Source organism: Strongylocentrotus purpuratus, unplaced genomic scaffold (assembly GCF_000002235.5).
Source record: "Strongylocentrotus purpuratus isolate Spur 01 unplaced genomic scaffold, Spur_5.0 spur5_scaffold_18, whole genome shotgun sequence".
Lineage (NCBI taxonomy): Eukaryota > Metazoa > Echinodermata > Echinoidea > Camarodonta > Strongylocentrotidae > Strongylocentrotus > Strongylocentrotus purpuratus.
The window spans coordinates 26,397,427-26,412,342 of NW_022145603.1; the positions used below are offsets into that span (position 1 = coordinate 26,397,427).

General features: G+C 38.9%; 1 protein-coding gene across 1 annotated transcript in view; it reads right to left on the minus strand.

Annotated features, from left to right (window-relative positions):
• Positions 1-2,416: 2,416 nt before the first annotated feature.
• Positions 2,417-14,916, minus strand: part of LOC582800 (low affinity vacuolar monovalent cation/H(+) antiporter) — a 28,712-nt gene continuing 16,212 nt past the window's right edge. The window contains exons 11-20 of the mRNA XM_782738.5: positions 14,683-14,747; positions 11,234-11,423; positions 10,509-10,661; positions 10,093-10,158; positions 8,769-8,925; positions 7,829-7,977; positions 7,218-7,312; positions 6,247-6,325; positions 4,871-4,979; positions 2,417-3,992 (exon numbers count right to left, since the gene is read on the minus strand). Of these exons, the coding sequence (XP_787831.4) occupies positions 3,898-3,992; positions 4,871-4,979; positions 6,247-6,325; positions 7,218-7,312; positions 7,829-7,977; positions 8,769-8,925; positions 10,093-10,158; positions 10,509-10,661; positions 11,234-11,423; positions 14,683-14,747 (1,158 nt within the window). The 3' untranslated portion in view covers positions 2,417-3,897. The remainder of the gene's footprint in view (positions 3,993-4,870; positions 4,980-6,246; positions 6,326-7,217; positions 7,313-7,828; positions 7,978-8,768; positions 8,926-10,092; positions 10,159-10,508; positions 10,662-11,233; positions 11,424-14,682; positions 14,748-14,916) is intronic.

Here is a 14,916-nt window from a genome sequence, read left to right on the forward strand (position 1 = left end):
TTTTTCTTTTAAAGAATATAAATCTGTGATAAATTGGTATTTCGAATATATTTTTGTAAGTCAACCATTATCCATAATTCATTTTAATTATGTTAAGTAGATTATTAGCATATACAAAATGATTGTTCTTAAATATATACACTCTTATTCCATCATAATTCTTTCTTGGAAATAAAAGTGTAATTTTTACCCTTTATGCAATCAATACAATACAATTTAATTATGTTAAGTAGATTATTAGCATATAAAAAATGATTGTTCTTAAATATATACACTCTTATTCCATCATAATTCTTTCTTGGACATAAAAGTGTAATTTTTACCCTTCATACAATCAAATATAAACATTTGTATACATTTTTTGTTTAAAGAAGGGAAATTAATTAATATTAAAATGCTATAGATACAAGTATGTTAGAACATTTATTCATAAGGAACACTATTCTGGAAAAAAGATTGAAAAATAAACATTATAGGAGAACACATATGAAGGTGTAAGTCAAATTATTGATTCTGAAACACCTAGCACGAATCATATGAGCAATGATTACAATAAAGTGCAGGTACTATATGAATATACTCTACACAATTGCACCTTAAATCTTCAAAATACTCATAATACTTGCAAAATTCAAATGAATGTATTAATAATGATACCACATGCAAATAAAGGAATATTTTTTTGGAATAATGATATGTCCATTCATAAAGCGCAACTATTATGTGAATATTATTCTACTGCGAGTATTACAAAGTATCACATTATTACCCCGGTTGTAACTCAGCCGCCATGATAAGGCACTAAAGCATTCAAGGGATTAACGTTACATACATTGCATTGTAAATTGATTTATACGATATATATGTTTACAAACAGAATATTGATTAGTTACATTGCATTGTAAATTGATTGATATGTTTATGAACAGATTATAAATGTACATCAATGAAATTGAATAAATACAATACATGTTTACAAAAATGATCATGAATTGAGGTACTGTTCATGTACAATTTCCACTGCTGCTTGAACATGTTATGAGGCAAGCTATTATGTCCTATACATTAATACAGAATACCGACTCCATCAAAGATTTCAGTATGGTGTTACTAGTAATAATAACGCGCAATTATATTGCGGCATCTTTATCTAGTAAATCTATTTCAAGCGCACCATGAAAATGAGAGAGTAAGGAAGAAGAAATACAAAATAGATCACAGGATAATATATATTGTGCTGAATTACATTCAGGTACTATTTGCTTTATAAAAAGGACGGTATATATATATGAGCTAATAATTGGTTCCATAAACATGAGGGGAGGGAGGGTGTTTCACAAAGACTAATTTTGACTTTAAGTTGGACTTAACTATGGCAGGCTGTTCATGCCACTGTTTGCTCTCACTATTTTAATACTGGCATTGGTCTCTCACGGGTCGTTCAAATCATGGTCACAAATCTACAGTATTAACAGTTTTTGATAATACATTATTGAAGGGAAAATATTATCTAAAGATCGGAATGGTAAGAGCAAACAGTGGCATGAATGAACTGCCATAGTCAAGCCTAACTAAAAGTCGATCTTAGTCTTTGTAAAGAAAACTGGGTCTCAAAGTGATGACCTTGTTCTCTGGGCTACAAAGAGATTTTTACAAGAACATACTAAAATGCATACAAAAGTATGTATACATACTAGGGTAATGAGTTTAAAACCATTTTCTTACCCATCAACTCCTAAAGGGGGTATCTCACTGAGCGGCAAATGCTTACAAACGTTGCGAATTTGGATTCACTAACTTTTCTGACAAAGGTTGGCAAAAATCAGCGACTTTTAGTGATTATTAGCGACAATTAGCAACATATGTTTCCGAAAGTGTTTGCAAAAGGCAGTTGGCGACTATTATCGACTGTAAGCAAATGTCAGCGACAGTTTTTGCGAAGATTAGCAACTATTTGTGTACGTTTGGGACCTTTTGCTAACCCCTGGTACTCAATGGGTCAATTTTATGAAGGAACGATATGGTAACGTGGTCGCTAGCATTGGTGAAACAAAGAGCGACACAGTCTTACAACCGTTTGCAAAGGCTTACGACTGTTCTGCAAACGCTTCCATCTGTTTGCGGAAAAATAAATTCGCAGACAAGAAAAAATGTTTGCGACAATGAAAACTGTTTGCAAACTTTCTTGCAACCTTTTACGAACCCTGGCAAAACCCCAAATTATAATAAAAATAAATTTGCAGACAAGAAAAAATGTTTGCGACAATGAAAACTGTTTGCAAACTTTCTTGCAACCTTTTACGAACCCTGGCGAAACCCCAAATTATAATAAAATAAATTTGCAGACAAGAAAAAATGTTTGCGACAATGAAAACTGTTTGCAAACTTTCTTGCAACCTTTTACGAACCCTGGCGAAACCCCAAATTCGCTATGTTCGCAAGCATTCTTCCCTCAGTGAGATACCCCCTTAAGCACCTTAAATCTTTAAAACACTAATACTTGAAAATCTGGAATGTCGTATAGAATATAAATGTGCCCATATACATGTGTAAATCCTAAAGGGGTGGCTTCATGATTTTGTACCCCCCTCCCCCCTAAAAAAAAAAAAACGGGGGAGGGGGTCTGGACGAGTGTGAGCACTCCCTCCCCCATCCACTCCTGACCCCTGACCTACATATATAAAGTATAAAAAGGAAATCACACAAGTTTAAAGCACACTATACAAAAAACGGGGGCAATATTCAACAATTTGTAGGTACATGTCCAATTTAGTACACACACACAAAAGTTCATTCTTTGAGAACTATGTTTAAAATGAATACGTCTTGAATCATACAATGAGATTTCTCAAAAACGCTAAAACCTGAAAATTCATTCTATATAAGCACAAATAATTAAAGACGCATTGTAGAAGGCTCACATGGGTAATTAAACACAATTTGGGCTTTTACCAAATAATAGGTGTTGTCAATAATACATTGTCAGCGAATTATGACCTGCTGCACATGGACACTGACAGCTATCTCACGTTCAGCTAGCATAAAAGACGGGCGCAAGTAAGCAGAAGATTTTTCTCATGGAACTCGGATTTTTCATACCCAATCCAACAATGCAACAAAGCATAGAAGGTCAAATTTGGTCTCTCTTGAAATATTTAAAAAATATATTGTTGAAAAACCATAGAGACACTAAATGGGTTCATTCTAACATGCAGTTTAAACTTCAATCGACCTTAACATCTCGCAGGCAAGCTTTCATCCACTCTTGTGGACCTTCTCAAGCTCAGTTATTATATTCACACAGTTTCTTGCTGTCTACTGCTTTGAGATCACAGGAGCGAAGATAGTTGAAAATACATAGCCAGAGCCCTAGTCAGTGAAGGATTAAACCTTTTTTATCAAGATGGATGCTTAATTTCACCTTTTTTGACCAGAAGCATGTTTCAAATTCAATAATATGGGTATCATTCCATACAATGTTGTGTCCAGTATTAATGGTAATGGTTTTATTGAAAATTTATTTTGGAGCTAGATGGCTGAATTGCAGAATTTTGTACATTCCATAAAAACATAAATAATTACACAAACATAAATAAACTACAGTAAATTATCCAGCAAATCGTATTAAGAGATAACTCACAGTGATTGGATTTTCTAATTAAGGGCGTGTTCTGCTAATTAATTCTACACACTGAGTGTACAGCGTTCAATCACCTCACATATTAAAGGCCCTCTGCACTATTTGGGCATGGAGGGATTAGACCTCCCTGCAAGGTCACTGGCAGGTGGTCAACATCAGAAAAAGGGCATCATGGGGGATCAACGGGTACCGCTTAGGCATTGTTGGCTGTATAGAGGGCGCAAGTAGCTATAAGTAGTGCAGTGGGGCTTTAAGTACTATCCATTAAGTATGCTGCAGTCTGTCTTGGTGGAATCACCAGCAAAGAAGAACATGGCAAGAAGAAAGAAATAGATGATACACAGCATACAACCTGAAATGAAATATAAACAAGTTCTGTTAAAGGCAGGCTTTATTATTTCAGCCAGAAGGGATTAGACCACCCAGCAACCCAGCGAGGTCACTGTGACAGGTGGCTATCTCATTAACTCAGCTCTCATTTAACATAAGAAAAAAAGGATCATGGGGGACCAACAGGCACCGATTGGGGAAGTTTTCTATATAGAGGGAGCAAGTAGCTACAAGTAGGAAAGTGTGCCTTTAAATATGTACAATAATCAGGAAAAAGCATGGGCACTTTGACACTTTTGTAAAGAAAATTTGTTACACTCTCTTGTTAGTGTTTTTATCTCTGATTGTTCATGAAAGTAAGTTCTTTTTGTTTTCTTTTTCCCTGTATGTGTAGGGTAGGTCTTCATTTAAGGTATCCCTCATTTCTGCCTATTCCAAATGCTCACATAAATTGCTATTGTAAGTTTTATCACTACCGGTATCTTGATCTTTTTTTTAATCATTCCATTCTGTATTTGTATGTTTCAAATGTTTTTATGAAGAGTGGGTGGTCTCTATAGACAGGTTTCACTGTTTAAACTTGGAGGGGGGCGGGGGCGGTTCATGGATATAACTTTTGGGCCCCGCATGTACCTTAGGAAAGCACCTGTATATTGAATGGATGTGGTGGTGGTTATTTTACCTGACTGCTAAGAAAGCATAAATGCTTGTAAGTAAGCAACCAGACGGCCGACAGCTTTAGGTCCTCTCCGAGGGACCTGGTAATAAGGATTACTGCCTTACCAAAGGGCACTAGCGCATTGACTTGGTTTTGAACCCGGGTCACCGGATCACGAGACCACTACTCTACAGACTGAGCTATCGCGCCTCCCCTTATATATATCAGAGTGAACGGCTTACCTTGAAAATAATCTGACTTTCCATCGACAAAGATGTAGTTAATGATGATGACGCTAATGATGACAGACCAGAGATGGAGTTCGTTGAACACCAGATTAAATCCTAGGTTCTACGGACAAAATACATTAAAGGCATTGTTTAACAATATCAAATCTGAGATACATGGCCCTATATGTCATCAGTGTCTGGGATATGGTGTAATATTGAAGCCCTAAAAAATATGCGCCTCAAAATGTTCTTGAAGTGCCTCAAAAAAGTAAATATCTCTGAGTGACCGGTTTTACCACACTCAATTTTCCCCAATAGACTATAGTGTTATAAAAACCGTCAGGAGAACGAAAAATGAAATTTTGATTTCCATCCATAAATATCTAGCATAGGTCCCTTCTTTTACTTTTGCGATGCATTGGCACGAACTCAGATCAAGATCTATCGGCAGATGTTGTTTTATGAAGTTTATTTTCGTCTTCATGTTAACAATGCAAGATAAAATTGTCAGTAAGATGTGTGAAAATGTCCTGTACCATAGTGGTATAGTTATTGTAGTCCCATATGTACAAATTCGTGCTGTTTTTTCATGGTTTTGACTTACGATTTGTTTACTCTTTCGGCGCATAGGCCGCACCCCGACTTTTTGATATTTACTCTTCCAAAAATACTGCAGCCTTTACGCCGGCAAATACGGTAGGCATTTTCTTGATCTGGTAGACTTACAGCATCACACAACTTCCATGAACTATTCATATGACTATTGGGATATTACTAAGGCCTAAAAAAAAAGATGATGTATTGCCTTTTGCGACCGACCCCAAAATCTTGAAATCTACGGTCGACTTTTATTTTCCCCCCCCCCCCATGTTTTAGAGAAAAAATTGTATTAAAGTATTCAAAACTGAGAAATATCAGCCCAAAAAGGGAGTAAAAAAAAAAAATAGGGGAAAAAAAAAAGATTTGCGACCGAACAGTCCGTGTTTTAGCACCTAAAGGGCAATACAACATCTTTTTTTTTAGGCCTGATGTAAGACCGATATTTCAAAGAATTCCACATCTCCAAATCTATCTAAATTTCTTTTCAAAGTGCAGTCCTTATCATCATACAATGCAGTGTGCCTTATCAGGATTGTGTTAACTTTACTATTGAAGAGAACACGTCTTTATTTTAGTGGTGGTGGTTATTTTACCCAACTGCTAAGAAAGCATTATTGCTTGTTAGTAAGCAACCAGACGGCCGACGGCTTTAGGTCCTCTCTGAGGGACCTGGTAATGAGGATTAATGCCTTACCAATGGGCACTAGTGTATCAACTTGGTTTCGAGCCCGGGTCACGGGATTACGATATCACTGCTCTACTGACTGAGCTATCACGCCTTCACTTACCACAATGGCATCCACTATGACTAAGACAGGAATCTGCAAGAGACACACTTGAACAGCTACTGAGCATCCAATCTCCAAGCTGGGAACAAAAATCATGCCATGAAATAAAAAATGGTAATTTCTTTCAGTCACTTAATGGGACATAGTAGGCAGTTTCTATGTGCGGTAGGTCATAATCAGCTGACACCAGACTTGGTAACATACAAAATAACAATGAAATATGGTCAAACGTACAATATAGTACAGGGATACTAAATAATATGCCATTATATGAAATAATCAGCGACTAGAGACATGGATGTAAATTCATAGATTTACCCAGAATCACAAAATGAGATTATCCAACGATATAAAGAAAAAAAAGTAGAAAGAAACTTACCGGTAACTAAATAATGATAAATCTAGGAATAGAAAAAGTTAAAGACCCTTAAAAACATGAAAACCAGAGCCCCATCGCATAAAACTTGGCATTGGTGGTAATTTTACCATTAATGGTAACGTCCATGGAAACCTTGATTTGATTGGCTGTTGAGTGACGTTGCCATGGTAGTTCTTACTGATGGTAAAGTTACCATCAGCAGTAAGTTTAATGCAAGGTGTCTCTGGTAAGTGCACTCAGGGGGGGTGTTTCATAAAGCTGTTCGTAAAGTTACGCATGACTTTACGAATGACTTAAATATGAAAAGCCAAATGGGATGCTCGATCATTTTTAACTGCATCAACTAAAGTTGAACTATGGAGATGCAGATCAACATTCTTATTATAACAAAAAAAATTAATTCAAAGAATATTTTTTCCATAATTTAATTGAGGCTATTGGAAATATAGTCACACTTTGCTAAAACATCAGGAAAAATGTTGGGCATCTTATCTGGCACTTCATACAAAAGTTGTTTGTAAAGTCATGCGTAACTTTACGAACAGCTTTATGAAACATCCCCCTGAACACCATAAAGACGTAGAAGATTTACCTGAGATTAATGTTGTTTTTCAGAGCAAACTGGATGCCGTTAATGATTTCAGGTAAGTCAGGAACAACAGCTAAGACTGTCACACCAATGAATACCTGATAGGAAATATATAAATATATTTAATCAATGCTTTGAAATGCTAGAGCGCCGCAATGGCAGCACAGCTAAAGCCGGGGTAATAATGTCCAAGTTTGGAAGCACTTAGTGATTCTAATAAGTGCTATGTAAAAACTGAGTATTATTATTTAATTGTCAGCATATGAATATATTGCAATAAACGAAAATGTCTTTGCATTATGGACCAAATGGTTTTCAATAAAATGTTCATTGGTTTAATTTTGATGACAGAGAAATGTACACATTTACAAAAATTGAGGTAATTTTAGAAAAACAAAAATTACAACAGAATTCACAAATGATGAATTTGTAAAAATGTAAAATATTGTATCAACAAAATTAATAACAATAGTTTTAAAAGTAAATAAATTTGACTATTATAGATCCAAGAAATTTGCAAAGTTTGCACCAACTGTCAAAAGACGAAAATAGCTAAATCAACAGTAATAGCACAGTTTTGAAAGTTCAACCGTTTAGAAAATAGACACACTTACAGGTTTTATGACCGTAGAACTACTTATAATTGGCTCTAGATTCTGCACAACCACCTCGGCACTAAGAGACATCAGCGCTACAGCTACTAGTAAGATGATAGTACTCTTGATTCTACCCCAGTGTACATCAGGTTTACTGTGTGTGTTAGCTGAAATAAAGAGAGAAAGAGATTGATATAGTTGGATAAAGATGGATAAATAGATGGATAGATAGATGGATGGAGGGATAGATGGATAGATAAATAGATAGATAGATGGATGGAGGGATGGAGACATCAGCGCTACAGCTACCATTAAGATGACGGTGCTTTTGATTCTACCCCAGTGTACATCAGGTTTTAATGTGTGAGTTACCTGAAATAAAGAGAGAGAGAGAGAGGGGAGAGAGAGAGGAAAGGGAGAGAGAGAGAGAGAGTGAGTGAGTTAGGTGGATATAGATTGATATAAATGGATATATACTCCAAATATTATCTCAACTTTCGATAGGCCACCTACACATTTTGCAGTAAACAGAGGTTTTATGAATCTTTTCCTACCAGGTACCAATTTACTCCATCAGTGAGGCAACTGTAACAGTCTTGCGGAAGATAAGTGTCCTGCTTGGGCTTGAACAAACGACTTTCAGACCTGTCAAATGTTGAAACCCCTAGACCATGACACAACAATCTGAACACCATTCAATTCTTTTACTTGGCCGATAGAGCTACTCTGTGTAAAAAACAACAACAACTGGTACAGCTAAGCTGTGTCAACAAAAACAAATAAATAAAAACAGCAACAACAACTGATAGAGCTAAGCTGTGTCAACAAAAACAAATAAATAAAAACAACAACTGATAGAGCTAAGCTGTGTCAACAAAAACAAATTAATAAAAAACAACAACAACTGATAGAGCTAAGTCATGTCAACAAAAACAAATAAATACAAACAACAAAATACCTTGTGATGTTCCCGCATGGGAGCTACTTTCTTGAATAATATGTGTATGAGTCTTGAGAGAGAATATGAGGCCGATGACGTAGGCTAAGAAGAGCAAGGCGATACAGACATAGACCAACGGACGCAACTTGTGATTCAGAAAGTCAGAGTCTTCATTCTAGAAGAGAGCGAGAAATAAGCAGAGAAATAATACAAGTCAAAGAATCGCAATATGTTAGAGACATCATCAATAGTGATCTGTCAGTTTATGACAGGTTCATTAACCCAATCAAACTTCTATATCAAGTGTCTCTCCGAGTTCCTCGGTCTTGAGCCATCCGTTTCATACCCTGTTGCTCCACATTCTGTGATTACATCGTCTAGAAAGCCTTTCTTAGAGACATACATTTGACAAATAAGTTATTCATACCCTTACCAAATTTTGTAATTTATTCAGTTAGGAAAAAATCATTTGACTAGATTAATGTTTTTTGAAATTGTGACATATTAAAGCTTACATCTAAAAGTATTAACAAAGGTCATAATTTTATCAGTGCATCTTTTATTCTTGAGTTACGAAAAAATGCAAAAAGAATAAAATTTACGAGGGGTATGAACAAATTAGTTGTGAACTGTATTTCTGTCATATGTTTGTTTGGGGTTCCACGACAGTATACTTTATGCAAATCTCATCTTAAAATACAATTTCTTTAAAAGATATTACTAAATTAGAAACTGAAAACAATAATACTACGGTGCTTTGCATTTTAAAGTGCATATCTTTGCTGTAGCATCTCTATGCCCTGAGTAGCATCTCTATGCACAGATATAAGCGACTTGTGAATAAATTAATCAATGCACATGTCTGCTACTTCTTTTACTTAAAACTATTCACCGTTTAATATTTCATGTACTATTTATACTACAAATATAACAAAGACAAATTTCTTTAAACAACAGTGAAATATTAAAGCCTATCTGCACTCGTTTGGCCAGGAGGGATTGGCCCTCCCTGCATGGTCACTGACAGGTGGTTATCTCATCAAATCAACTCTCAATTAACATATGAAAAAGGGGACCATGGGGGACGAACTGGTACCACTTAGGCATTATTTGCTATATAGAGGGCGCAAGTAACTACAAGTAATGCTGTCCGGCTCTAAAGCCTTATGTACTCCATTCATTTACTTTACATTTACAAAAACATGTTTACTTAATACAAATACAGATATGACAACAGATCTAGATGTAGAGTGCCATTTCTGCAAGATTAGAAATGCAACCTAAACAGCTGAATTGCAAAGAATTGCATTCAGGTACAAAAGAGAAAAATCAAAAGACTTACAAGTTTGTAGACATAGGTACATCCCGAGCATAGCAGTGCCGTATGATTTGTAGAGTTGAAACATTGCTGTAAAGGATTACAAGGCAAACCTCTAATAAATATAAGCATTTTAGACTTTTGATAAATTCCACATCAAGAACATGAAATCTCCTTGATAATAGCAAATATGAATGATTCAAATCAACATTTTATACCTTTAAAAATAACTTTTACAAAATATTTTCATAGATGCTAACGGCTTTCCATAATTGTTAAGCCCAACTTTGTTAATCCCCCCCCCCCATTCCCCCCTTTGAGTAAGAAAATTGGGAAGAATAGAGAAAATAAGGGGGAAATCGGGAAGAAAAAACAAATCTGGAAAAAAAAAAATGGGGAAACCAATTTAAATTGGGTAATTATCAGGCCTGCCTACTCACACTGCACTCAAAGCCTCCTAGCGTGATGGTGAAGATCGTAGGAGTGAACACTCCCACTACCGATATGAAGAGAAGCGTTGCACTGACCGACATAGACCGAACGTTGAAACGCTGCTCTTTGTGCTTCAGTCCTCCAACCATCATGCAAATACCCTAGAGATAGGGGTGAAAACCATAGGGTACAGAGTATTAAAGAGATGGTTGAATTCTGGGCAAGAGGTGAAAAATAATTTGTGAGCTTATTATGCAAGTGTGGAAGAACATTATATTAAAAATCTTCCCTGAAAATCATGGCTCTTTAAATGCCTTTATATTCTAAATATTGCATGTAACAGGATAAAGATCAGGACAGATTTTTACACCACATGTTCGTGTAGTCCCATATACATCTTTCTGTGTACAGTGCTTGTAACTTTACCAAGACTGGGCCAAAATTCCTATAATTTTGATGATTCCAAAACCTTGCAATACACACCATTATTCATGAGGGCTCTAAACGACCATTCATGTGAACTTACTGGTATAAAGAGCATGGTTGCAAGCAGGGTTCCTGTTAGGGCTGACTTGACAATCTCAGAGTAGCAGATACCCGGCGGTACATTACCCCCCTGCTTCAATGCAGTCATGATCATCTTACTTACAAACCCCTGCAATTTGGGAAGCATCTTACAAAATGAATTATTCATGAGGACTCTCATGCAAATCGATTATTCATGAGAACTTACTGGTATAAAGAGCATGGTAGCAAGCAGGGTTCCTGTCAGGGCTGACTTGACTATCTCAGAGTAGCAGATACCCTGCGGTACATTACCCCGCTGCTTGAGGAGAGACGAGATGTAGAGGATGATCTCTACGATAGATCCAAAGGTTGCGTTCAGGACTGCTCCTACAACGTGGTTACTCTGGGCTGAAATACTGCAGGAATGAATAGTGAAATTACATTTAATAGGAAAATGTAGGGTATTTAGTCATTTTGTGCCTGTTTGTTTTTTGTTTTTGTTTGTTTTTAATTTGTGATTTTATTGGAAAATCAAAAGAAATCACAATATTTACAATTAATTTACATAATTCGAATCCAAATTACCGAACAAAATAAAACAATAAAATAAAGTAAATAGTACAAAATAGTTTTTTAAATGGAAGAAAATTTAAAAAGTAACAAAATAAATATTGTACAAATGGAAGCCCCCCCCCCCCCCCCGAGACAAAAAAGGTGAAACAGAGGACCTCTGCAGACACCAACCCTACCTATACAGACGAGCGACCAATAGTCAATTCTCATCTACACCATCTGGGCAACCACCAAAATCACCCGACCACCAAAGGGGAAACTGAAACAAGCAGAACCATCCCACACGCACACACGCACACCTTCACAATCACACCCTCACCCACACACCACTACAGGGAAATGCTGTCAACCGTGGACAAAGTTTAGTACTTGTGTGTGTGTGCGTAGGTAATCACCAGCAACCGCGGACCACTCCATAGAAAACTACATCAAACCGCGGACGTACCTCCTATGGGATGATCCAGGTAGCGAGCGCCTCTCCCGCACAGTCAAAAGGGGGCGCTGTGACATTTCGCGATACACATCGGACTGATCCAGTCGATGTTGCCTACACGCTGTGACATCTAATATTCAAACGCCCCCTACGTCGTAAATTTGATACGGCGGAACCGGTATCGCAACCGTGGACGGTCCCCCATTGCAGGTACGTCCGCGGTTTGAGGTAGTTTTCTATGGAGTGGTCCGCGGTTGCTGGCGTTTCCCTACGCACGCACAATCACACACCCACAAAGATCCAAACACACGCACACCTTCACAATCACACCCTCATCCACACACGCACAATCACACCCTCACCCACACACGCACCCTCACACACCCACAAAGATCCAAACACACGCACACCTTCACAATCACACCCTCACCCACACACGCATCCTCACACACCCACAAAGATCCAAACACACGCACACCTTCACAATCACACCCTCACCCACACACGCATCCTCACACACCCACAAAGATCCACCCACACGTACACCTTCACAATCACACCCTCACCCACACACGCATCCTCACACACCCACAAAGATCCACCCACACATACACCTTCACAATCACACCCTCACCCACACACGCATCCTCATACACCCACAAAGATCCAAACACACGTACACCTTCACAATCACACCCTCACCCACACACGCATCCTCACACACCCACAAAGATCCACCCACACGTACACCTTCACAATCACACCCTCACCCACACACGCATCCTCACACACCCACAAAGATCCACCCACACATACACCTTCACAATCACACCCTCACCCACACACGCATCCTCACACACCCACAAAGATCCAAACACACGCACACCTTCACAATCACACCCTCACCCACACACGCATCCTCACACACCCACAAAGATCCACCCACACATACACCTTCACAATCACACCCTCACCCACACACGCATCCTCACACACCCACAAAGATCCAAACACACGTACACCTTCACAATCACACCCTCACCCACACACGCATCCTCACACACCCACAAAGATCCACCCACACGTACACCTTCACAATCACACCCTCACCCACACACGCATCCTCACACACCCACAAAGATCCACCCACACATACACCTTCACAATCACACCCTCACCCACACACGCATCCTCACACACCCACAAAGATCCAAACACACGCACACCTTCACAATCACACCCTCACCCACACACGCATCCTCACACACCCACAAAGATCCAAACACACGTACACCTTCACAATCACACCCTCACCCACACACGCATCCTCACACACCCACAAAGATCCAAACACACGTACACCTTCACGCTCACACCCTCACCCACACACGCATCCTCACACACCCACAAAGATCCACCCACACGTACACCTTCACAATCACACCCTCACCCACACACGCATCCTCACACACCCACAAAGATCCAAACACACGCACACCTTCACAATCACACCCTCATCCACACACGCACAATCACACCCTCACCCACACACGCACCCTCACACACCCACAAAGATCCAAACACACGCACACCTTCACAATCACACCCTCACCCACACACGCATCCTCACACACCCACAAATATCCAAACACACGCACACCTTCACAATCACACCCTCACCCACACACGCATCCTCACACACCCACAAAGATCCAAACACACGTACACCTTCACAATCACACCCTCACCCACACACGCATCCTCACACACCCACAAAGATCCAAACACACGTACACCTTCACGCTCACACCCTCACCCACACACGCATCCTCACACACCCACAAAGATCCACCCACACGTACACCTTCACAATCACACCCTCACCCACACACGCATCCTCACACACCCACAAAGATCCAAACACACGCACACCTTCACAATCACACCCTCATCCACACACGCACAATCACACCCTCACCCACACACGCACCCTCACACACCCACAAAGATCCAAACACACGCACACCTTCACAATCACACCCTCACCCACACACGCATCCTCACACACCCACAAATATCCAAACACACGCACACCTTCACAATCACACCCTCACCCACACACGCATCCTCACACACCCACAAAGATCCAAACACACGCACACCTTCACAATCACACCCTCACCCACACACGCATCCTCACACACCCACAAAGATCCAAACACACGCACACCTTCACAATCACACCCTCACCCACACACGCATCCTCACACACCCACAAAGATCCAAACACACGTACACCTTCACGCTCACACCCTCACCCACACATGCATCCTCACACACCCACAAAGATCCACCCACACGTACACCTTCACGCTCACACCCTCACCCACACACGCATCCTCACATACCCACACCTGCACACACACACACACACGCACCGGTATTGAAGTTCATTCATCAACAACAGGTTAACGGAATATCTTGTCAATAGGTACCAAGGAAAGAAACATCCATAAATTTGAATACCGGTATATTAGTAAACCGGTCTACTGTAGAATTTTTTTTTTTATTTAATATGAAGTGAGTATTTTGGCCTTGAAAAAGTCTAATATCAAAGAGAGATAAAGAATGCCCTCAAGTTTACAAAACTGAAACAAATTCAACTATACCTTGCAATAGCCATCCCAATGTAGTGTGCCAATGGTATAATAGCCAAAAGACCCATTGCAAATCTCTGTAAAATAATGTGTACATAATCATGAGTTTATTTTTAACATTATATTCTCAGTGCATTTGTGATGATTGGTTTGGTATTTTTTCCCTTCATAAATTATTTGAAAAACAGGTATATCAAAGATACTATGTCCCTTTTGCAGCCAACCTCAAATTTTGTAGAACTTTGC